Raw genomic sequence first — 25,635 nt, 5'->3', positions numbered from 1 at the left:
GTGTGCACATTGAGTTCACTGCTGCTTCTTCACTGAATGAAGAAACTCAGGTGTATACAAAGGAGGTATTAGAGCTATTGCACAAACTGAATAACAATTCAGCAATAGGGACTGATGGGATATCAGCATGGGTACTAAAAGAGTACTATTCAACTGGACTGGCTATTCCTTTGAGGCTCAGAGGAAGGATGTATGGTAATCCCATTGCACAAGGGTGGTGGTGGTGAAGATTGTAAAAATTGGTTAGGGCTCGCATTCAGAAATCAGTTGACTGAATCTACTTTGCAATGAACAGCATGGGTTTACTAATCGAAGGTCATGTTTTAGCAACTTGCTCACATTCGATAATAATGTTACCATTGAACTAGACAAGTGGAATGGATATACCATGATACTTTTGGATTTTGCTAAGGCTTTTGACAGAATACAGCATGGAAGACTAGCATAAATTGGAGAATATGGGTTTTGAGGATAAGAGGACGACATCAAAAAATGACTGACAAACTGAACTGACAGATATCAAAAAGTGGTATACAGGGGATATGAGTCTGCAAGATAAAGTCATGCACTTGGATGTGATTAGATATCCTATGTTATATTATATTGGTGGGATTATGCTAGAAGAAACTGATCAGGCTAGGGATTTTGGAGTATTAGCAAATTGAAGTTCAGGGACATGTAGCAAAGATTGCAAATACAACTCAAAAGATAATTGCAATGCTGAAACAAACTTTCACACGTAAAGATAAGGACATCATTTTGCCTCTTTACAAGGTCTTGATACGACTTCACTTGGTCTGGTTTCCATTGTGATTCTGATATATTGGAGAGAGTGCAAAGGAGAGTGGTAAAAATGATATCACGATTGTGGAATACTCATTAAAGACAGATTGAGAATTTGTAGACTGCAGACACTAGCAAACGGGAGAAAGAAGGGTGATATGGTTGAGACTTACAAACTTATGAAAGGGTCATACAAGATTTCAGTTGATGGAATTTTTCATTTTATGGAGGGTGTAGAAAAGACAAGAAGGCATCCTTGGAAGCTGATAATGAGTCCCACTAAGAAGGGGCATGGGTTAGATTTAGAGGGCTAGATTTTTCTCATAGGTTGGTGCGTGATTAGAATGGATTGTCATTGGATGGTGCGTGTGCAAGCAGTGTGAATTAATTCAAGAATAAGTATGATAGCTAGTGCTTGTAGTATGTGGCCTCCCTTGATGAGTCTCTGACTCCCTGGAAGTCTACCTTAATACATTAAATTTTTGGATACTAATTCCTTATAGTGCTCCTCCTTGAACAGCATTTGTGAGCTACACAAGGTCACTAGTAGCCAGTAACCACATTGGAAATCTGGAAAGTTTTGAATATATTGTACTGTACTGGCTATTTGCAATTTATTAACCTACTGAAATATATTTTACATAATTTACCCTACCCATTCATGCAAATTCTGTAGCATTATAGTACATTTTGGCCAAGCAATTAGTGAGAGAGAGAGAGAAGAAATTGGGTTTCTTGAACAGCTGAAGGTCGCATTCATTTCATGCTATCTACGTCTACTCTCTTACACAGGTAGATGGAAGAACAAAGAAAGAAATGTCAGAACAAGTTAGGAACAGGCTATATAAGCATGTCAACCATCAGCTGTTCATGTTCTTAGGATTGGTGGAATGATTGTGAAACATCTATGAAAGAGGAATCATTTATCATCCTTCTTTTGGGTAGCATTCTTAATAAATTATACTTGCCATGAAATTATATTATTTGTTAATCCTTTATTCAAATAAGCAAAGTTGTGCATGTAGCATCTCCATGATTTCATTACTTTTATGTAGAAGCTGATGACTATGCATTACATGAGTTGCCTTAGTATTCTGTAATGAAAAGCACACTTCCTTTCAGACTTGCATAATAGTATGCATTAAGGGAGAATCACTATCCTGATTGGTTTTGACCATTTTTTGAGTTATCAGTGGGAGCTATGCCTGGGAATATCCAACTTTGAATTAATAGGGAAGTCATGTTTCCCATATATGAGTAAACAGGTGTATCACCTTGTTAAAATACTCTGGATCGGAGATAGTTGTAGAAAGTTTTAACTTGGTTACAAAGTAAATTATATTTGCCAAGAAATTATATTCTTGAATCTAAGAGATAAGCTTAGGTGTTGACGGTTATTCATGACTTATTTTTTAATGGTATTAACAACACCGAAATTTTAAACAAATAGATGTTTTATTTATTGCAATTGTATTGTTTCACTTACTCACTGTTGCATGTACAGGCGTGTTGTGCTCTGATGATGCTGAGTTGAAATTCAGCAAAATATAAGCATTAAATAAAACATCTCTTTGTTTAAAATTTCTGTATTGTTAATACCATTAAAAAATAAGTCATGAATTATATTCTTAGTTAATCCTTAATCCAAGTTTGTGTGTGGGCAAGAGAAATAGAAGAACGAGGAGTCGGTTCACATTTTGCTTGAACAGGTGAAGCTTGTAATCTTTGGGGAAGGTAGAGTGGGGAGACCATTCCAAAGAACAGAAGTCGATGGAATGGAAGAGGAGGTAGTAAAGTTAGTTTCAAGACTAACTGTAAAAGGGTGTTTGTTAGCAGTGGCTCTTGTTCTAATGATTTTGAAAGAGTTGGGGAAGTGAATAGTGGCCAATTCAGAGCATTGTACAGGAGGAACAAGGCAGAAATTGAATGTATTTGAAAGAGGGATCATAAATTTGTTGGATTGCTCTCTTCTGGATATAATCAAGCAATCTTAGAGAGGATTTTGATGCATCGCCACCATAGCCATGGGAGTATTCGGATTTGGGATTTGTATTGTTATCAGGTGTGAAGTAGTGTCTTGTGCAAGAAAGTACAAGTTTTTTGGTGGCCATAGGAACTATAGTTGAAATGTGTTTGTTCCAGGAACAGAGGTGTAGATCAGTCCAAGAAGAGAAATCTGATTGTGTTTGGATATCTTAGTATTATTGAAGGTAAGGGGAAGGGATGTGACACTTTCTTGCAAGAGATCAGACAGGACTGAGTTTTGTTGGCATTGAATTCTACACAGTTGTCCTTACTCCATTGAAATATAGCTAGGAGATCAGAGTTCAGGTCACTAATCATGGTGGATCTTAAGGATTCTAATTTGTGCACTACTAGGTGTTAAGTGTAAGCAAACATAGTTGCACCTGAAGTATCTTCACAATTAATAAATGGGAATATGACTTCTCCATTATAATCCAAACTTGGTATCTTCCTGGGTCTGCTTCCACTGATCTGATCTCAATAAAGGTTGAAACAGGTCTGAGTAGTGTTAATGTGTTAATGCATAGCATTATACATCCATAAGGAAGTGTGCTTTGTATTATGGGATACTAAGGCAATTGAAGTATTTGCTTTAGTATATCTAGTTTATCTAAGAATAAGCAATTTGCAATTGCTTATTCTTAGATAAACCAAGAATATAATTTCATGGCAAGTATAATTTACTTTTTTTTAAAACAAGTGAAAAAGCTTTCTTAAGCATTCTTTGGGAGGTTTTTGGCTCACCAAAACACTGGTCTAAGGTTTAGCTGATTGAATTTATAAAGTATTACAAGTCATGTAGATGAGAGATGTTTTGAATGAAATAGAATGTTTTTTTTATGCTGAATTGATCATGGATATATTGTGTATGTACTATAATGAGCTAGGTGTGAAAGTCAACCCATGAAGAAAAATTGACCTTAACTGGAGATCAAAAAAAAATCATCAAAAGTAAGGAGAGGACAAGTAGTACCTTTCTTGTAAGAAATAAGAGGACTATGTTTTATTGTATTGGAAATTTGCTAGATTATTCTTATCCTCCCTTGAGAATGGTGAGATTAGTGGTTAAGACACTGCCTACAATCTCAGAGCTTGAATTATTTTAGTAATCAAGGTCTCTTGCAAGATAAAGAATAAAGTGTACTGTTGTATTTACACTTTATTCTGCATAGGATTTGAAATTAGTGAGAGAATGTCATAAATGTATAAGTAGAAGAGTCAGTGAAAGCACTGGGATACCCTGACATTGACACAGGAAACTAATCACCATGACATGCATTGTACATTGCTAGGGAAAAAGTCTCTCTCTTATCACAAAGGATAGGAAAGATTATAAGATGATGGCATGGTAAGAAGGCCAATATGCCATACTTGATTAAATGCCTTTTGAAATATTGAGCAAACATTTTCATGACTTCTGTTTAAGAGTAGATAATTTTAGTTGGTCAGGAAATCTGCTTCCAGACTAGTGGTTTAATAAGTTGGTGGGTTTCTGTGTATTTATGAAGCTGGCTGTTCATGCATTGAAATTATTGAGGTGAAAGCAGTGGGGTGATAGTTTGGTTGATTTTATTTTTCTTTTAAAGGACATGTTGGTTAAAGGCTTGCTTCCATTTTGTTCAGTAGATGCTATATTAATGACAGGATGGATGTTATTTCTGGAGCACAATTTCAGTGGATCCCATTAGGATGAAGATGTATCTAGATTGCGTATTTTTCTGATCACTTTTTGGTTTAAAAAAAATATCAGAAGTCATGCAGTGAGTAATTAGTGATACAGTGGGAGATGATTTTAACTGATTGTACAAAGTTGGAGAGAAAGTAATACCATGAGGGTAGCCTAATGGTGATAATGTGGTATTCTGGATGTGAGTGTGAATGCATAAAAGGGTAATTATTTACTCAATAGCCTTTGGGTTTTCAGAAGGCTCGACTGCCATTTGAACTGGAAAGTTTTTTTTTTTTATATATACTGCGATTTCATTCTTTTACAGATGTGGGTGGATCAAGTGCATGATGAGTTTTTCCCATTTGCGCTGTTTATAGTATGCCAAATTGTTATCTTGGACTGCTTTGACAAGCTTGTTGGAGAACCAGTCTTAGATAGTAGTTGGTGGTTTGTACATAGAAGAGAATGAAGGCCCTTATTCTGACAAGGATTCTTGCTAGAATGCCAATTCTAAACCTGCTGAAAGAACATCTTGCATAGGTCTAGATCAGGAGAATGGAAATAGCAATCAGACCATGGAACAGAGATTTTGAAGGTCATCTCAGTTGACACTGGTATTGAACTTGCAAGGACAAACTGAGGTTGGCTTGGATCAGGTCAGTCTGTAGAATAAGACAGATGGTAAATTTGCTGCAGATTATTTGCCATCTGATTAGGAAACCTTAGGCATTATCATGAGATTGTCTAGTGTGCTATCAGTTGCTGACTTGCAGAACTGCTTTATCCTAAAATGGAAGAGATGCAGGTTCTCTAGTACCCAGGACCATTTTTAGGATATATATGCTGACATATATATCCTAAAATATATATATCAGGCATATACAAGAAAATATGCAAAGTGTTTTTTTTATGCTTGATACAATTTTGCTAGTTTTTCATTCCCTCAAGTTTTTGCTCGTAGACATTGCTTTGGCTGTTTAGTGGGTTACGATGGTGTTGAGTGTGTAAAATGGTGTGTGTGGGGGGGGGGGTATAAAAACTGAAGACCATCTTTTAGAAATAAAACATTAGCCACTTCATCATGCCATCAGTTCAAGAAGAGGGATTTCATCTTGACTTCGCTGAGCATTATCAAAGTAAATGAAGACCTAAAGATCAGTCGTGAAGTAACTTGGATAAAGGATGGAACCAAGAATATAATTTCTTGACAATTTTAATTTGAAGATCTGAGGTCTTTTATAGAAATGCAAGCGAAACTGCATTTTTGAAGCATTGAAGTTGACTAGGTTGCTTTCATCCCAATGGAGATTAGTGTTCAGGGTATTTATTATAGATGATCTTGAAGTTTGAGTGCTTGCAAGGCTTGTCTTATGAGTGGGGTGTGTGGAATGTGCTATCATCTGCAAACTGAATAGGGTATGTAGTTGATGAGAACAGATCGTTTATGTAAATCAGGAAGCGAGCTGGTGAAATCACAGAGCCCTGCAGGGCTCCATGATTCTTCATGAACAGGAAAGTGAGGAGAGAACACCATCGACCATTACACAGGAATTGATCTGAGAGAAAACTAGCAATTCATTTACACAAGGATGAAGACTGTCTAAATGATGGTGACTTGTTAAGAAGCCTTAGAGATGTCAAGAGCAATGGCACAGGTTTTTCCAAACCTTTCCATGGAATGGAATCAAAGATGCATGACAAAAGCCAGATCTGTGGATCTAGAGTTTTAAAAAAATCCATAACAATGGCCACTTTGTTTTCTGCACACACACCTGTTCAATGATTTGCCTTTCACCTCCATGTTGTATCAGTATGTTAAGAACAACATTGAATTTATGATATCGCCTAAAACATTTATCCAAATACTGTGTTCTACACTCAAATATTTCCTAGTAATAGTTAATTTACAATTTAGACAATATTGGCACATATTTAAGTGTAAAATTTACTTATTTTGCCCAGTTAATTTGAATGAAAGTGTGTGGGAGTGAATTATGAATTTACAGTTCAATGACTTACTGTAATATTTCATATTTATGAATGTGAACTATGTGAAACCTCAAAATGTGAACTATTTCTTGAGAAGGTGAATTAATTAGACCTTATAATGAAAATAATTGCCTTAAGTAATTTGGATTACTTAAGGCAATTCTTTCCTTAAGTAATCCAACAAATGTTGGATGAGTAGGAGTGGTAAACTATTATAGATTTATCCCAAATTGTTCAGTGTACTGTAATTCTCTTACTGATCTTACAAAAAAATGGTATTAAATTTTCTTAGCTGAAAAACTCGCCCCAAGTTAGGATCTTCACATTTATCAATTAATTTTCCACTCTGTAAGATTGAAGAACTTTCGGCCACTTTGCATGGTGCTAAATTATTCTCAAAGTTACACCTTAATAATGGCTACTATCAGATGCCTTTAAGAAAAGAAGATAGGAAGTATTTTGCACTTTCTTGGTCTAAGTACGAATTAACCAGATTACCTCAAGGTGCCAAGAATTCTGCACACAGTTTTTTCATGCACTAATGAATTTGGTAGTAGCCTGAATTTTCAGGAACCAGTGGTATTTCAAAATGATTTACTGCTGTTTTCTGCAATTTTAAGTTACATGCAAAACTTCTGAAATCAGTAATCAAGAAGATTACTGATTTCGAGAAGAGGCAAAGTTGAAACTGAAGACCTCAAAATATGAATTATCTTACAGATAATTCATATTTTGAGGTTTACAGATAAGGATGATATTAGACCTGCTAAGGAAAGAATTGCCCTAATGTTTTCATTAAGTAAACCTACAAATGTTAAGGAAATTAGAAGATTAGTAGAAATGGTAAACTATTATAGGAGATTTATCCTAAATTGTTCAGTCCTCTTACTGGTCTTACTAAAAAAGGGAGAAATCGATTTTGACAAACCCACCAAACTTGGATCCTAACTCACCCAGAGTTAGGATCTAAGTTTTATATTTCAGCTGATGCATCACAGTATTCTATAGCAGCTGTAGTTGAACAATGTGAAGAAGATAAGCTGAAGCCAGTAGCATTCCTCAGTAGGAAACTTAGTAGCTCTGAGAGGAAATATTCCATGATAGAGCATTAGCTCTAATTTATCCTCTTGTGAAGCTGAAGTATTTATTGTATGGTCAACAAAAAAAAAAAAAAAAAAAATCTAAAGTCAGACAATAAATCTTTGACATTCTTGAATAATGCCAAAGATAAAAACAAAGACTTGTCAAATGGGGTTTTAAAGTTCAAGAATATGATTTGAAAGTGTCCTGTTTACTTATTACACAAAGTGTAGTTGCAGACAGTCTTTCCAAAGCTGATACAGATGATTCGAGTAAGCATGATGCTACGAATGTAGATCCTGTTCAGTTTAAAGTCAGTGTGATGTTATTGGGGCCTTCCAAGAAATGGATAAAAAGGAAGAAAATCCAAAAGTGGAATAGACAATCAACTTGTGAGAAGGATAGGCATTAAATCAGATTAGAAGTAGGCGAATTGGTTTTATGTTAAGACAAATGTAAATTGGAGTGAGAGAATCTGGACCATTTAGAGTTTTAAAAAAAAGATGTCTCCTGTGACATAAGATTGTTGATATCAAGTATCCAAGGAGGTTTATTATAGCATAATTTGACAAGCTCGAGGAATATGATTATAATAAGAGCACTTTATTATCAGGAAATAGTTTAAGAAAGTTCTTCATGGACGCAAGTGACAGAAAATTCTAAAATTTCACCTAAATCTAAATGAAATGGCCATGAAGGAGATAATGAAATTACTGATGGATATTCTTATATTTGCAGAGCTAAGTTTAGCAATTGTTTTCTAATACCATCTTCCAATCATAAGGGAACTTGTGCATTTTGTTAGTTTAAAATATATATATATATATATATTATTCTTAGAGTGGACCATTGTAGGATATTTGTATTAAAATTCAGATATCCCACAATTTTAAAATATATAAATGAATTAAAGTTAATAATGGTTATTTAAATTAAGGGGATATTAAATCCCACATTGTTTTAAAACCGAATAAGAAACTCGAAGATTAGAATCAGAGAGTTTCATGTCGAATATAGTATAATAAACTATAAAAGTATTGGCGAATAATGTTTATATCACCGAAATGAAGCCTATTGGCTCTTTATATTTAAGTTAATAATGGTATTTGTATAAAGTTCTTAATTAAATGTACAATTGATTTTTCTACCTTGCAGTTAACTTTACCATTTAGTTGTCTGGTTGAGTCCGTATTTTATCATTATTTGACACCTGCAGGGAGTCCAGACTCATCGAGGGAGGGCATCTGCTCTACAAGTCTCGGTCTCCACCACTCAACCTTATCCACCAACCGCATCATCTACACCACTGCCATCTATTGTCTACCACCACCACCACTAGTATTTTCACAGACAATCACAAACATCCATGTCCATAGCAGGATTCCAACCTGGAAGCTTTTGGCTGTAGAGCAGATACTCTAACCACTTGGCCAACCAGGCTGGCAAATTTTCTTCCAGAAATTCATATTTTTGCAATTTTTGTATGCAGTCAGTTTTCACTAGAGGATGCTCAGAGGGACTGCAGGAATAGGTTATTGTAGTAGTGAATAGTTCACTTTATAATAGCACTACACCTGTTGTATGTTAGTCATAGTTCAGTAGTTTGTTGCAGTAGTGTTTGCATGAAATTAGTTTACAGATGATTATTCCAGATAATTACACAAATTAAAGATTTGTATAATCTTGTATTCTGTAGCAGTGTGAAGATATCAGTAGTATGTCACTAAGATTTTATTTTATTGTTTTCTCTGTGGGAATTTATGCATGTGGTGAGAATGTTTTACATAGTCTGAAATTCCTGCTGTATAGATCCATGGAATGTTTATATGCCACTTCAGGTCTCCAGTAAGTGTGGCTGTGGTCTTGCACCAGGTAATATCTTACCTAACAGGTAGGAGATTACCTGGAAAATTGGTGTCTTCACCAATTGAAGTAATTGGAAACATTATATCCTCATAGTCTGGGATTTGAACCCATGACCTATTTGTTGGAAAGAGGATATGTGGACCACTCAGCCAACTGGGCAGACACAGATTTTAAATCTTTACTCTACTTAAAATTACCTGCCTCTATGTTATCTTTGTGTTTGTTGTTGAATGCTATAAATATTCTGTTCTGTTCCCTGATTACTATAACTTGATTATATCATATTGTTTGTTTAGAAATATCTTACTTGTTTTGGTCTTCATTCTCAATAACACCAGTTATGTCAACATGGTTCCTCTTCAATTCTGCTAGTTCCACTTTTTCCTGTTGAGTGCCTGTCTTCAGTTCTGCTGAGGTCAAGTTTGTTTCACTTACTGACTTTTATACTGTTAGTCTTAGTTTCTTAACAAAAAAACTAAATTTTTGGAGGTCTTGTTCTACACACACCAGCCACTCAATTAGAAACCTTGATGTAGATGTATGTAGACGTCACTTATGCAGTGTATATGTAAAATGCTTGGGCACTACTTGTTCTTTGCAACTATTGAAGAATGTGATTAGTCGGCAATCGGCAATAGTTGATCACGGTTGGGGGGGGGGATCTTTCAGAATTCGATAAAGAACTTATTGTGAGTGCCTGTCTGTCTAGAGCTACGATTTTGAAAACACAGAGCTGACTAGTTTCTCAAAAGGTGAGATATCCCAGGTGTTTAATCAGCGAAAAAAATAATTCGCATTGCTTGTCTAAGAGTCGTAGCTGTTTTCGTAAGCTGACAGAACTTCTTTTGTGCAGCAGTTGACCGAAGCATTTAATGAACGCTGTTTCTGACCCATATATCATCGAACTATGCACAGGATCAGTATTACCGCATATATGGAAAGTTTGTCTACATTGATGTCAGGGATATGGTACCGGACACTGGAAGACACAGGAATAAAGTCATGTGATGAGTCATGGTACACTTTGTTTTGTACTGATTTTGCAGCAGCCTCATGAAGCAATGAATCCAGCTTGCCTTGTAAACATAAATCAAGGTTCTAGAGATTGTGTCATGGTATGGAACGGGTTACCTGATATTGCTGGAAGGTTGGGTGTCCTCCAAGGAATATCTTAACACTGCTGATCAATTTCACCCTGCAGTGTTGACATTTTATCCAGCAGGTTAAGAGTTGCTTAATAGCAGACAATACTACTGTCCATCACACAAGAATTGTTCAGCAGTAGTTTACTGAACATGACAGTGACTTTCACCATCTTCCATAGCTGCCACAAAGCCTGGATCTGAACCTCATTGAGAATGTATAGGACATGTTGGAAAAATAGATCTGGTGCAAAGTTCTCTTTTGTCAAATCTGAATCAGTTAAAGATCTGACTCAGAACACCTGGTATGTTGTAGATTAGACGTAGCTGCAATCCAACACCTTGTGGAATCTATGACAAAATGCTTATGTGCTGTTATTTGGGCTAAAGGAGGTCCAACACAATATGAAATAATGTTGAATAGCTGGTCCAAGGCTATCACCAATTTTAAGTAGCATCCAGTGGTCCTTAAGTTTTTCAGACAATATTGTTGTCTGAAATATGGTAAAACCATGCTTGCCAATGTCTGAGATAGACTAACTTGGGAACCAGTCAAAGAAAAGCTTATAAAATGTTCCTCTAGTTGGCAACTAGAATAATCGAACTTTTAAGTCTATCTTTGGGTAGCCTAGTGCTGTGGATGCATATGTAACCTCTGCTCAGCTACATGAAAATAATTCTTCAGTAAAAGAGATATGTTTTAGGTTTAGAATAATTTATATTTTTGAAACAAGTCAAGTGCAGGCTGAACCTGACTTATGCAAATTATTCTGATAGGTATAATTTGTGTACATTTTTTCCATATCCAGAAAGCCCTACATAAAACTTGACTTAATAATGCACCTACTACTTGTATATTATTAAATAGTGGTCTTCTGTAATTAAGATAGTCCACATGGAGTATATGTTGCACTTTCCTCAGTTTCACTTTGTTTACTATTGATCGCAGATGTGCTGTGTACTTGTATTCACACACACTTGAATACTTTTTAGTGTTTGCATGCACTAGTAGAGTACTAAGTGTAAAAAGTGACCCATGTATAAACATGCTAAAATTGATCTAGTGAAAAATGAAAATTTCAAAGAAATATGAAGGTGACACACCAATTGGAGAAGATGATTTCTAATACCTCAGGATTCTTAAAAGTCAAAAGAGAACAGGTGATGCTTTAGCCCAGGGGTCTGCAATCTGCGGCTCCAGAGCCGCATACGGCTCTTTGAATAATTGCGGCTCTTTTCGTTATTAAATGATCTATCTAAACATAGAAGTAAAAAGAAATTTTTTGCAGGTCAAATGACCCCCTAACCATATATTGATACTCAAAAAAACGTCAGTTTGCATTGGGCGTGATCAGCTAGGCAGATCGCTATGCGAGCGCTACTTTGTAGCAAAAATTAATCACTACAAATTAATTTAATTTGTAGCGAATGGCAATCGCTATGATCGAGCAGTTGGCTCAGACACATTTATGACGTCACGTTAGGCTAGCACATGTAGCGCTATGGTAGTGCTTGCCTGTCTGAACGCGCCTATTGTCTTCGCATATGGTGCAGGTGTGGTCTCTAAATCTGCTCACTTTGTTAAAGATTTTGTAGTGGACGTTGCAGTGCTTTCATTTACTGGTGATTGTGTTAGGTAACGTGAATATTGTAACATTAAATTAAATATTAACAAAATAAAAATATTTTTATAGTATGTAAAATGTCAGCAAAGAAGAGAAAGATAGAACAAGAAAATCGGAAGTTTAAAAGTGAATGGACTGAAACCTATGCATTCGTATCAAATACAGCAGGATTTCCAGTGTGCTTAATATGCCATGAAAAGCTTTCAAACAATAAAAAATCAAATATACAAAGACATTTTTTAAATAAACATTTGAAAAAGCATAACCACAGGGAGATGAAAGAAAAAAAGGCAGTAGAAGAGTTGCAACGCAAAGTAAACCTAACTAAATGTTCATTTTCCAAATGGATAAAAGAATCAAGAAATACAACTATTGCTAGTTTTGTGGCTGTTCAAGAAGTTGTTAAATGAGGAAAACCTTTTATGGATGGCGAATATGTGAAAGAATGTTTTATTAAAATGTCCGAATATCTTTTCTGCGATTTTAAAAACAAAGCGGAAATAATTACAAAAATAAAAGACATCCCATTATCTGCTGAGATTGTAAGGGACAGAACTATACGAAGGGCAGAAGATATAACAAATCAGCAGGTTACAGATCCAAATTCAACACCAGGATTCTCCATTGCCTGTGATGAATTATGTGATGGTGATGACATTGCACAGATTGTACTTATTTGTAGATACATAAACTCTCAAGGACCTCAGGAAGAATTACTTCGATATACTGCCACTTACAGGACAAACCCATGGAGAAAACATTGAATCTGCTGTTACCACTTGCTTGAAAAGTAAGAGTATTAATATTAACAAAATAATATCTATTTTAACTGATGGGGTGCCCAGCATGAAAGGTACAAAAAAGGTTTTGTTTCTTTATTTAAAAAAACAAATTTTGCATGATGTGTTTTCCTTTCACTGCATAATCCATCAAGAGATACTTTGTGCACAAACTTTTCCAAATCCATCAGTAGCGATGGATTTGGTTGTAGAAATTGTTAACAAAACAATGGCAATACCGCTGCATCATCATAAATTTTGTGAACTTCTTAAAGAAATCAATTGCGAATATTCCGATCTTTTGCATAACAGAAAAAGATGGCTGTCCAGAGGTGAGGTGTTGATGCGATTTGCCACCTGCCTTGGAGAGGTTAAGTTGTTTCTAAGACAAAAGGACCTTGAATATGCACAGTTAGAAGATACTCATTGGTTACAAAAATTCTACTTTATGGGTGATTATGACTTCCTATTTAAATGCACTAAATAAGAAACTACAGGGAAAGGGAAATACAGCAGTTTTGCTTTTAGAAGAAGTGATTTCGTTTGAACAAAAATTATATTTGTTAGCGACAGACTTAGAGAAAGGCACATTATTACATTTTCCTACGTTGAAGAAATATCAACAAGAACAAACTGATAATTCTATAAATTTAACCTTTTTCAAAGAAATTGTGGTAAATATGCGATCTGAATTTAATGGGAGATTTGAGGAGTTTAGGAAGAACAAGGCAACTGTCATTTTTATTGAGACCACTTGAAATTAATCCTGCCGAATTAAATTTTTCACCTTTTGCTGGAATTGATGAGGCTGCATTTCAACTTGAGTTAGAGGACCTGAAAACCAAGGATTTGTGGAATTCAAAATTTAGAGGAGTTGGAAAGAAAAAATCTATCATTGCAATATAACACAAATGGTCTGAAATAGAAGATCTTAAAAAGCAAGATCAGATTGTATTTGACACATGGAATTATTTACCGGACACTTACATTCAGTTAAAAACATACGCATTTGGACTTCTGTCGATTTTCGGAGCGACATATTTATGTGAGCAAGTATTTTTTAATATGAATTTTATTAAAAGTAAATTGAGAAACCAACTAAACAACGCAAGTCTTTCGTCATGTTTGTAAATGAAAATTACGGCATGTTCACTTCATATTGAGAAACTATCCAAAGAAGTTCAACAGCAAAAGTCGCACTAGGAAGATATTTTAAATTAAAAAAATTAAAGAAATAGATATGTTATTGGATTTTATACATATGCTTTTGTAAGGAGAAGGAAATCTTTGTTTTATTATTTAATATTTTAAAATATCAAATCTGAAAACACACCCCAACTCAACAGCACCAGAGTTAAAGATCGGTACTATCAACATAAGAAGCCTGAATGGCAAAGAAATGGAGCCAGCGGAGGAATTAGATAAGTACCAGATCGATATAATAGGGGTGACTGAAACAAAAAAGACAAAAACTGGTGAGATCTTTCTGAGCAATAAATACAAAATGTTATATTCAGGCAATGACAATCAAGGAAAAGGAGTACCCATAGTATTCAACACTAAATACGAGGCTCATCTTCTTGAATGGCAGGCAGTGTCAAGTAGAGTGATTTCGGCAAATATCAGAATGGAGAACTGGACAATGAGACTTATTTGTGCCCATGGTCCCACAGAAGGTTCTACTAGAAGTGGAAGAATTTTTTGAGGCTCTAGAGAAAGCTACTGACACAATGAAAAACGAAAGTTGGTCCTTGTTGGGGATCTAAATAGCAGTGTAGGAATTGATTATCAGACATACAAAAATGTTTTGGAAAAATTTGGAGGAAAGAGCAAAGCTAATAATAATGGCAAATACCTGTTGGATTTCTGCTCAGGACATGGACTGGTTATTACTAACACTCTGTTTCAACATAAAAATGTGCACAAATTCACATGGAGAGAAGAAGCAAGGAATAAGAAAATTCTTGTTGACTATGTTATTGTTGAATGTGATGTTTTCTCCTTGGTGCAGGACACCAGAGTGTACAGAGGATTTGAAATTGGAAGTGATCACTATTTAGTCTTGATTAAAATAAAATTGCATTTCATATTGAAAAGAATGACATGTAAGAAAATTTTAAAGTGAATAAAAGTTGAGCAGCTCTCAGATGTGTACTGTAGACTAAAATACACAAAGATTATTGAAGAAAAAATGAAAGAGTTTGAGAACAGAAATCAAACCTTGGAGATTCAGTGGCAAGCCTTGAAGAAAGCCCTGATTGACTCAGCTAGAGAGGCATGTGGTGAAGTTGTGTGCAAGGATAGAAAAATTAGAACTCCATGGTGGACACATGAAGTTAAAGAGGCAGTGAAAGAAAAGAAGAAAGCATATCAAAAGTTTCTGGCAAATAAGTCAGCTTGTGCTCTTAGAGAATACAGAGACAAATGTAAGAAAGCTAAACAGTGTGTAAAACTAGCTAAACAAAAATCATGGGACGACTTTGGCAAGAATATAGAAAATAAATATCAAGAAGGTGGCATTCTGGAGGTTATTGAAGAAGCTTAGGAATGGAGGAAAGAGTTCTGTAAAAGGAGTTAGAGATGATAAAGGTAAAATGAAAACGGGAGAAAAAGATATCTTTGAAGTATGGAGTAATTACTTTGAAAATTTGCTAAATGAAACAAGCAGTGATGACGGCACAGTGATTAAAAAAAAACACCGAGCAGGCATGCAGTCAGGAATACATATCCATACTTGAAGTAGAAAAAGCCATCAAAGCTTTGAAATTCATAAAGGCAGCAGAAGTAGATAATATTCGACCAGAAATGCTGAAGTATGGTGGTATAAAAGTCTTACAGTAGCTGCACTGAATAGTTCAGAATGCCTGGACAGAGGGAAGAATTTCCAATGATTGGAGTAGAGCTCTCATAGTACCTATATATAAAAAGGGAAATAAAACTGAATGTGAGAATTACAGAGGTATATCCCTATTGAGTGTTCTTGGTAAGATATATGCAAGTATACTTGAGAAACGGTTGAGAAGAATTGTGGAAGAAAAGCTTGGTGAAGAACAAGCTGGATTTGGGTGAAATAGAGGATCAGAACTTCACTTTACGACAAATAGTGGAGAAATCATGGAAATATAACAAAGATCTGTATTTAAGTTTTGTCGATTTGGAAAAGGCATATGACAAGGTGCCAAGAGAGAAGCTATTCAATACGCTACAGTTATATGGTGTCAATGGGGCATTATATCAAGCAATACTTAGTGTTTGAGTTGCAAGTCAGCAGTTAGAATTGAAAGCAGTACATGAAGATGGTTTAATGTTAAATCTGTTGTGAGACAAGGATGTACATTATCCCCTCTGTTATTCATTATCTATATGGATCACATTATGGAGGAAAGTGGTATTAAATGTGATATCAAAATTGGAGATGTTAATGTCAGCTCTTTGCTTTATGCGGCCGATGTTATACTTCTAAAGAAATTTGCTACAAGTCTGCAAGATTCTCTGACTAAATTGAATAACTGTTGTAATAGATATGGTATGAAGGTCAGCAATAAAAAGACAAAGACAATGAAATAGGCAGAATCATTGAAAATGTCAACTGTGTTGTGAATGGAGAACCTGTGGAACAAGTAAAACATTTCAGCTACTTAGGCACAATTTTTAGTGAAGATGGTAAATTAAATATGGAAATAGACAACAGAATAAACAAAGCTGGTATGGTTGGAAGTCAATTGAATAAATTCATATGGAATAAGAGAAAAATTAGTTGGAACACTAAATTAGCTGTATAAAAGATAGTGTTCAAACCACTTTTAACTTATGGATCTGAGAGCTGGGTCAGTAGTAAAACACTTGACCAAAGACTAGAGACTGCAGATATGAGCGTCCTGAGAAAGATTAGAGGCGTGAACAGATGGTATCAATGGCAATATCATATTAGAAACGAGGATATTAGGAAAGAACTTGACATTGTCAGCATCTAGGAATGTGTTAGCAGAGCTAATCTCAAGTGGTATGGTCACTTAAACAGAATGGGCGAGAAAAGATTAGCAAAACAAGTGTTCTTTGCCAAGTTGGTAGGAAAACGATCCAGAGGAAGACCAAGATATAGGTGGATTGATACGGTACAAAGTGGCTTAGACCAGTGCTTCCCATACTTGTGGATGTCAGGGCCCCCTTTGCAAAAATTAAAATATTTCACGGCCCCCCCCCCCTCGAAAAAAAATCGTAATAGAGAGATGTATTATTATAATATTTATTGTATTTATATTCAATACAAAACATAGCGAATATTGCAAAAATCAAATGCATATATTACATTTTTTGCCTCTTACCATTTGGTTCTGAAGACGATGTGGGCAGTTCTGGTAAAATATGAAATACTGTCCTTTTTTTTTTTTTTAAAGCCTGTTTCTGATTGTCCGCGGGAATTTTTTTATATTTTATCAGCCGTCTCAGGGTTAAATTTTTTAACGTAGAATAGATCAAATAATAGTACCACTTACCGATACTGGCACACCACAGACTGATAACATGAAATTAGTGAATATTACCTGAATAAGGGAATCCCCGGACCAGGAACATTTTTCTCTTTTGTGACTTTTCTCCCTTTAAGATAATTAAGCCTAACGCGAAACAGACAGCAAGGGCAGGTTATTAAAACGTGCATATGATTGGTGCGGTATTAACAAAAGATCACGCAACCGAAAGATAAAAGCATAGCTGACAATTGAGTTGAAATGCTGTCTTCAAACAAATTCCATATGTGAAACTGCCATAACATTCATTATATGTATATATTACTTAGTTTTAACACGTTCGGTTGAATTTTATTCCTGCCTTGGGAAATTGAACTCACACACACATCTAATTAATAACAATAGTTTTTAGCTAGATACTGTGTTTGCCCATGCAACATATGGTTTTGTTTCAGTCTATACAGCATAGTTTCTGTATGAGGGGACATGCGATTCATTAATTAGTGTGTTTTTATCCCAGTTATCTCTAATTGCACTATTTGTTGAGAAATATATTACACAGACTCCTCATACCTTATTCACTGGCATAATAAAAGTACTTGTTTTTATTGCCTCTGCAGTATAGTGGCTGTTAGGGAGGGCGTGTTGTTTACCACTGCAAGCGAGTTACTATCTCCCCACATGAACTTGTTTAAGCTTTTTTTTTTTATGTGTGAAGTATATGCGAAACTTTTATTGGTAACAGAAAACTAGCTCGGATGACAGTGATAATATAAAACGAGTTTTGATATGTATATAAAGTCAATATCAATAGTCCCTGATTACGTACGCGTGATGAAAGAGACAGGAAGATTTGGAGCTTTCCTGGAGAGCATTCGAAGTAAATACAATTAGCCACTGCTTTGAAATGAAACATATGAATAAGCAATATTTACTAATATTCACTAAGCGCTGAAATATGCAGGAAGCAAAGTTTGTGAACCAACACCAATGTGTGAATTTTTCCATTAAAATATAAAAAATAAAAAAAAAGGAAATAAAAGTTAAATACGTTTCTTTAAAAAAAAAAAAAATCTACTTAGTCTTAAAACATTTAAAATTTGTTTTCATTATTTCATGGCCCCCAAGGGAGCCACGGCCCACAGTTTGGGAAGCGCTGCCTTAGACGATAGAAATATAATATCTGGTAATGTTGGAGTCTTGACAAGTAACAGACTGATTTGGAGGAAAATTGTAGATAGGAAGTTAGTAATGATGTAAATTTTTCATGTAGTACTATTTTATCCTGTACACCCCCTTGAGGGTACATGACAGGAATCTGATGATGATGAAATGTCATATAATTTCATGTATGTCACCCCTGTGTTTTACAAGTATGATAACGTGTTACTGTAAAAAAAAAAAAAAAATAATAATAATAACCCATGGGGCTCCCTAATTTTTTTTTTTAACAGATATAATTTTAAATATGGCTCTTCACTCCAAAAAGGTTGCCGACCCTTGCTTTAGCCTATTAGATTTATGAGGACAGAAAATGCAGTCATTTAATAATTTCATAAGGAAGATCAAATGGCCAAATTAAACATTTTCTATTTTCACACACTATTTATATTGTATATTACTGTGCATGAATCATTGCATATTGAAATCTAACTTGCATGTACATCCTGTGCATGAAAGTTACAGAAATAACCTTTAAAACATGTTAAAACATACTACTGTTAACACATAATAGGATGTGATCAATGGGTGACATGGATTAAATCTGACTTGCATATAATTCATGTTGCATAAAATGTTTGCAGAAAACAATTCCTCTGTAAGTGCAGGTTAAGTTGTAAGTCAAGTTGGATTGGTCTGTATTTGGATTCAGGGCAATAAATATCCATTAAAGATAAGAACAGTCTACAGGAGTTGGTAAAATTATGGAAACACTTGTTATACATGTATATTTTTTTATTATAGTGTTGGACCACCTTTTGCCTTCAGTATAGTCTGAATTCTTCTTGAAAACATCATGTTTTAAAGACAGAAGTGGGAATCTGTTTCTAAATTCTAGTCTCCAAAACTGACCAGAGTGGTTCGATAATGCTCAGATCTGGTGATTGTGGTAGCCAGGGAAGATGTTGAAATGTTTTCATGCTCTTCAAGCCACAACTGTACAATGCAAGCTATGTTAATTGGGACATTTTCGTTTTGGAATGTTTCATTGTTTGGACATAATGTTTTGATCATGAGGTATACTTGATTACCCAAAATGTCCAAATAATCACTTGTAGTAATTCTTCAATGAAGAGTAATATTGGGACCAATAGAATATCATGATATTGCTGCCCAGACCATCACAAAACTGCCTCCATGCTTTACTGTTGGAACCATGCATTTCTAGATTATAGGATTCCTTAGGTGTTCTCCAAACGTAAACTCATCCTGATGTAGGAAACAGTGTGAAGGTCAACTCATCTGCATCTCCAGCCAAATGGCTGTGGGTTCAAATCCTGCTGTGGGCATGTTTGTGATTGTCTGTGATACTAGTGGTGGTGGCAGGCAGTAGATGGCATTGGTGTATAGATGATAATGGTAGTTGCAGTTCGTTGTACTTGGTGAATTGAGTGATGGAGACAGTTGTAGAGCAGGTGCCCTTCCTCGGTAAGTCTTTGGACTCCCTGGAGGTGTCACGTCATAATAATATCTAGGTTTGATGGTCATGACACCATTTACACATCTGAGCATTCTTATCAGTGAGTAATGTAGCAATTGTGCAGCTCTACCATGAATATTGGATTTATGAAACTCAAAGTTTTTTGTTAAAACAGGTTCTGAGATGACTATTCAGTTCTGCTAATACCTGTGCTATAGTAGTTTTGTGATTATTATTATTATTTTTTTTTTAAATTTAATTTTTATTTATTTATTTATTTTTTTGAAACAATCCTCAATGTCTGATCTCTTTCTGTCAGTTTTACTTTTCACCTACTGTTTCTCTCTGACAATGTCTTGCCATGGTCTGTGTATACTAACAACCTTAGAAACTGTCATCTTGATACATCTAATAATGTGACAGTTTCTGTCATTGATGCTCCAACTAAACGTGCACCAATGATTTTGTCCTCTTGCAAAGTTGGACAAATTTCTTTTTCCAATTTTTGAACACTTGCAGGAGAACAACAGTGAACAAAACAAGAATATTGATTGCCTTTGGAATGATAAAATGCTATATAGTAGCATCTGCAATTTTGAAAGTCTAAAAAAAATTGCTGAGGTACTCAATCTCAGTGATTGAAATTGTTATTGATAACTTTCATATATATGTTTTAAAATTATGTATTATATTGGATTGTAATAGTAATGCCTTTCCTTCAAGGTTACATGGTGATCAGAATTCATTATAAAAATTATGGAAACAACTGTCACGTTCGAGTAAAACTTCAGTTTAATATAAACCAAAATAATCACTCGATGTTTTGACCTTCACATAAGGTCATAATTTGGACTATACTCTTATATACCAAGACACAAGCTGCACTACAATCTACATGGTATGCTAAAGTTACATTGATTTGGTCAATTGTTAAAACTATTAACTGACCTCTGGTGAAGAAAAAAATGATCTTAGTGTGAATGTTGAAACGTTGAGTGATTAATTTGTGTTTATATTAAACCGAAGTCTTACTCTTACACAGTAGTTTCCATAATGTTTAGAATGAAGTCATAGTGTAATGGTTTATAACCTATGGTTATAGAATATATTACAATGGATTGTAGGAAAACTAAAATGTGTATTTACATTATAATTTGTTATATTTTCACATTATTACCACTAAGTTATCTTTAACTTTGGGAAGGCAGTCTGAAATTCTTATAAACTCCTTGTTTCCTGTAGGCTATCATAGTGTATATAGAACCAAAGGTGACATTATGAGTAGTGCACCAATGAAGCAATGTCCTTGGGCCACTTATTTGCATTATTAAGTTGTATGTTAGAATGGAGTGATGGAGACAGTTGTAGATCAGTTGTATCCCCTCTGTTATTCATTATGTATATGGATCACATTGTGAAGGAAAGCAGTATTAAACCGGATCAAAATTGGAGATGTTAATCTCAGCTCTACTTTATGCAGATGATAATATACTTTCAAATAAATCCAGTACAAGTCTGCATAATTCCCTGACTAAATTGAATAACTGTTATAATAAATTTGGTATGAAAATCAGCAATAACAAGACAAAGACAATGAAAATAGGTAGAAAAATTGAAAATATCAACTGCCTTGTGCATGGAGAACCTATAGAACAAGTACAACATTTTATGCTCAATTTTTAATGAAGACAATAAATTAAATATGGAAATAGACAATAGAATCAACAAAGCCGGTATGGTTAGAAGTCGACTGAATAAATTTATATGGAATAAGAGAGAAATTAGTAAAAACCTTAAATTATATACAAGACAGTGTTTAAACTAATTTTAACTTCTGGATCTGAGACCATAGATATGAGAGTCCTGAAAAAGATTAGGGGAATATGAACAGATGACATCAATTGCAATATTATATTAAAAACGAGGATTATTAGGAAAGAATTCAACGTTGTTAGCATCCAGGAATGTGTTAGCAGAGCTAATTTCAGGTGATATGGTCATTTAAACAGAATGGGAGACGAAAGATTAGCAAAACAAGTGTTCTCTGCCAGATTAACAGGAAAAAGACCCAGAGGAAGACCAAGATATAGGTGGATTGATACAATAGAAATTGCCTTAGAAGACGAAATATAAGATCTGATAATGTTGGAGTCTTGACAGATAATAGATTGATTTGGAGGAAAATTGCTCATAGGAAGTTAGTAATGATGTAAGTTCTTCATGTGGTACCATCATAATATACACTCCTCGAGGGTACAGGATATTATGTCAGGAATTTGATGATGATCATCATTCAGTTCGACTCAAGCACTTCTCTGTGTGACATCCTATTTGAAGGAAAATATCTGTATACTTGTACACATAGTGCAAATCTTCAGGCCAGTATTTCACATGATATATGTCTTTCCAGGGATAGAAGTGTGCAAGCTGACCATGTTATAAAATGTGCATGACATCACCAGGAAAGAGTGCTAATCGGCCAGCAGTGAAGCCCTGTTGTATAAAGCCTGGAAGTGTGGTACAGAACAGAATGTAGAAACATCATTCTGTTTCAAAATTTAATTAGTATCCAACTAAAATTTTGCATTTAAAAATAGTTCATATAAATGAATTAAAACTACAGAGAATTCTGTTTTGCAGATGTGAAAATAAAGAAAAATATTAGTTGTCATTAATAAAAGAATATGACAAATGTTTCAACTTTTTTTAGGTATGGGAACTATGGAAATTATGCAGCAGCCACTGATTCCACATACAGTCAGAGTGGATATGGACAATCCAATGTAGGCTATTCAGTAAGTTATTTATTTTGAAATTAAAAAAAAATAAACTAAAATTCAGAATTCTTGAAGTTTACTATTTATTGATTATTACAAAATCTTGCATTTCTTTAGCTTCTACATATGGGAACCTAAATGTTTGACCTTGTGCTATTTCATACTTTGTGCAGGATTAATATAGAGGTTGTTCAATCTAATGTTTCTTAATCCAAACTGCAGACCAAATCTTTATTTCTATAACAAATTTTTAATTGGCCAGTGGTTGCAGGCCCACACCTAACTACCTGAAACTGCCTTCCAATCAAGAAGTTTATCATCATTTGGTGTTCATTGTTATCGCTACTCCTTCCTTTCATTGATCATTATTACCCAGGTGTAACATCCTATGCTTATTATTTAGTAAGATTTCGCCTGCTTTTATTGTCTTTGTTATTGTCTCAATTTCCTTTCCATTGATATTCCTTATATAATGGTTGCTATTTTTAGTTTCGGTGTTGGTTTATTCTTCTAGATGTTGAGCTTGAGTCTTTTCCAGTAGCTAAATTTTCACTGCTTGTCCTGGTTCCTGGACAAAAACAGGTGGAGGCCTGGGATGAAATCTCATGTTTCACCATCACACACACACACACACATATATATATATGATCCACACATGAAAGGCCGCAAGACCTATAGCACACTAGTGCCATGTGTGGACAAGAGGAATAGAAGGGGGGGGGGGGAATCTTGTTACATTTTACCTGAACAGCTTAGTTCTTTGTGGGAGGGGGGGGGATGTTCCAAAGAACAGAAGTAGATGGAATGAAAGAGGAGGCAGTGAAGTTGATTCGGTGAGTTTCAAGATTGTAAAAGGGTATTGGTTAGCAGGACTCTTGTTTTAAAGATTTTGGAGGACAGTAGAAGAATAATAGTGAACAATTCAGCAGAACACTGTCCATGAAAGTATCCATAGCACAAAACTGAATGTCTGTGAAAGAGGGATCATTAATTATCCAGATTTCCCTCTTCTGGATAGAATTGAGCAATCTTAGAGAGGATTTTGGGTTCACCACCCCAAATATGGAAGCAATATTCCATGGCTGGGTGGATTTGGACTTTGTATCAAATTAGTAGCTGTGAAGTAGTGTCTTGTGCAAAAAGGTACACCAAGCTTTTTGGTGGCAGCAGAAGCTATAATTGAAATGTGGTTGTGCCAGGAAAGATCAGAGGTGCAGGTCAGTCCAAGAAGAGAAACCTGATCATGTTTTGGATATCTCAGTATTACTGAAAGAAAGGGGGAGGAATGTGAGCTCTTTCTTGCAAGAGATCAGACAGAACTGAGTTTTGGTGGCATAGAAGTTTACAATGAGAGTCAAGTGTCCACCAGTGAGAAATTTGGCAATTTAGTTGCAGAGTGAGGAAGGCATACCATAGGAGATCAGTTTAAGTATGCAGCCTGTGCCAAACCTGATCAAATGCCTTTGAAATATTAAGGGCAACCATGTGAGTTTCTCAGAATTTTTCCATGACCTGAGTCCAGAGGTGGGGTGGTGAAAGCAAAATCAGCTGTAGTTCATGACTGATGGAATCCATACTGCTGGTCACTGAAGAGTTGGTATGTCTCTAGGTGATTCAAGAGTTAGTTGTTGATGACGTCCTCTTTGATTTTAGAGAAAACAGAAGACAGTAGCTCATTGGTTGACTTTTATTGCCTTTCTTTGGAATGGGCTGGATGTGGACCTGTTCTTAATTTGTAGGATAGATTGAAGAGGCAATACAGGATAGATGTTAGTTCTGGGTCACAATTTTTTAACAATAGATGGGATACCATCAAGACTGGATGTCTTATTTGTTCTCAGGTTATAGGATTCTTTGGATTTCTTTTTGTGGGAAGACTATGGGAGATATGAAGGGCTGTTCTTGGTAGAGTGGAAGTAATATTGCTCAGGTCATCTTTGGATATGAGTGGTGGAAAGTTGGCAGGAGTTGCACCTAATGGCCTTGGCAAGGGACCAGAAGGAGCAACTGCCATTTGGGCAGGAGGAGAGTTTGCAGCATTGGCTCTTTCAAAGTCTAACTTGCACTTTGTGATGATTCTTTTGCAGCTGGAGTTTTGGTCTTGAGCCATTTGTTGTGGTAAGCAGAGATTTTTTTCTTTTACAGCAATGGTACACTTTTTTGATAACCAAGGCTTGGGTGGTGATTGTGAATTTAGAGTGGAATAAGAGATGAAAGCCTTCATTCCTGTGAGGATGATTTCTGTTTTGGTCTGAGCAAGTGTTTGAACCAGAAGAACTGAAGCAGTAGTCAGACCATGGGAAGGAAGAATAGAAGTCATGGAGATCCTCCCAGTTGGTATCCTTGCAGTGCCAAAGCACATGAGACGAACTGGTGGGTTAAGGTTGTGTGGTAATAGGGACTTTAATGAGGTCTGAGTTACCAAGAGAACCGACAACCACAGTATATCTGGAAGTGGAGCTTGTTAGGAAGAGGTCAAGTGTGTTGGCAAATTGGAGGGGATTGGCAAGTATTTTGTTAGGAAGATTGATGACCTCAGATAGGTCATTGCTGATGGCAAACACCTCAACATCCCTGCCTGCTTGATCAGTGAAACTGGAGAAGGGAAGCCAGTATAAGTTGTGAACATTGAAGTCCCCCATATGGATGACCTCACTATTGGGGGGGGGGATTTCGACTGTAGAAAGTCAAGCTTTAGAGACAGATGGTTGAAGAGGACAGAGTACTTGACGGAATTGGGAGAGCGATAGAGGGGCATATGAAAAGGGCCAGGATGATTTAGTAAAGAAA

At 35.4% G+C, this 25,635-nt stretch overlaps 1 protein-coding gene across 2 annotated transcripts in view; it reads left to right on the top strand.

Moving 5' to 3' along the window:
* Positions 1–25,635, top strand: part of LOC150101996 (uncharacterized) — a 141,710-nt gene that overhangs the window by 14,295 nt on the left and 101,780 nt on the right. Inside the window, exon 3 of one of the 2 annotated variants that reach the window (XM_090400122.1) lies at positions 22,779–22,851. In XM_090400122.1, the coding sequence (XP_090256248.1) occupies positions 22,779–22,851 (73 nt within the window). Of the gene's footprint in view, positions 1–22,778; positions 22,864–25,635 lie in introns of both variants that reach the window. The other variant, XM_090400121.1, reaches the window with a different exon arrangement.

The sequence above is a fragment of the Typopeltis vanoorti genome, chromosome 11 (assembly GCF_054136105.1).
Source record: "Typopeltis vanoorti isolate ZY-2024b chromosome 11, IOZ_Tvanoo_1.0, whole genome shotgun sequence".
In the NCBI taxonomy this organism is placed as follows: Eukaryota; Metazoa; Arthropoda; class Arachnida; order Uropygi; family Thelyphonidae; genus Typopeltis; species Typopeltis vanoorti.
The sequence above is the reverse complement of the archived record's forward strand: the minus strand, read 5'-3'. Positions and strand labels throughout refer to the sequence as shown.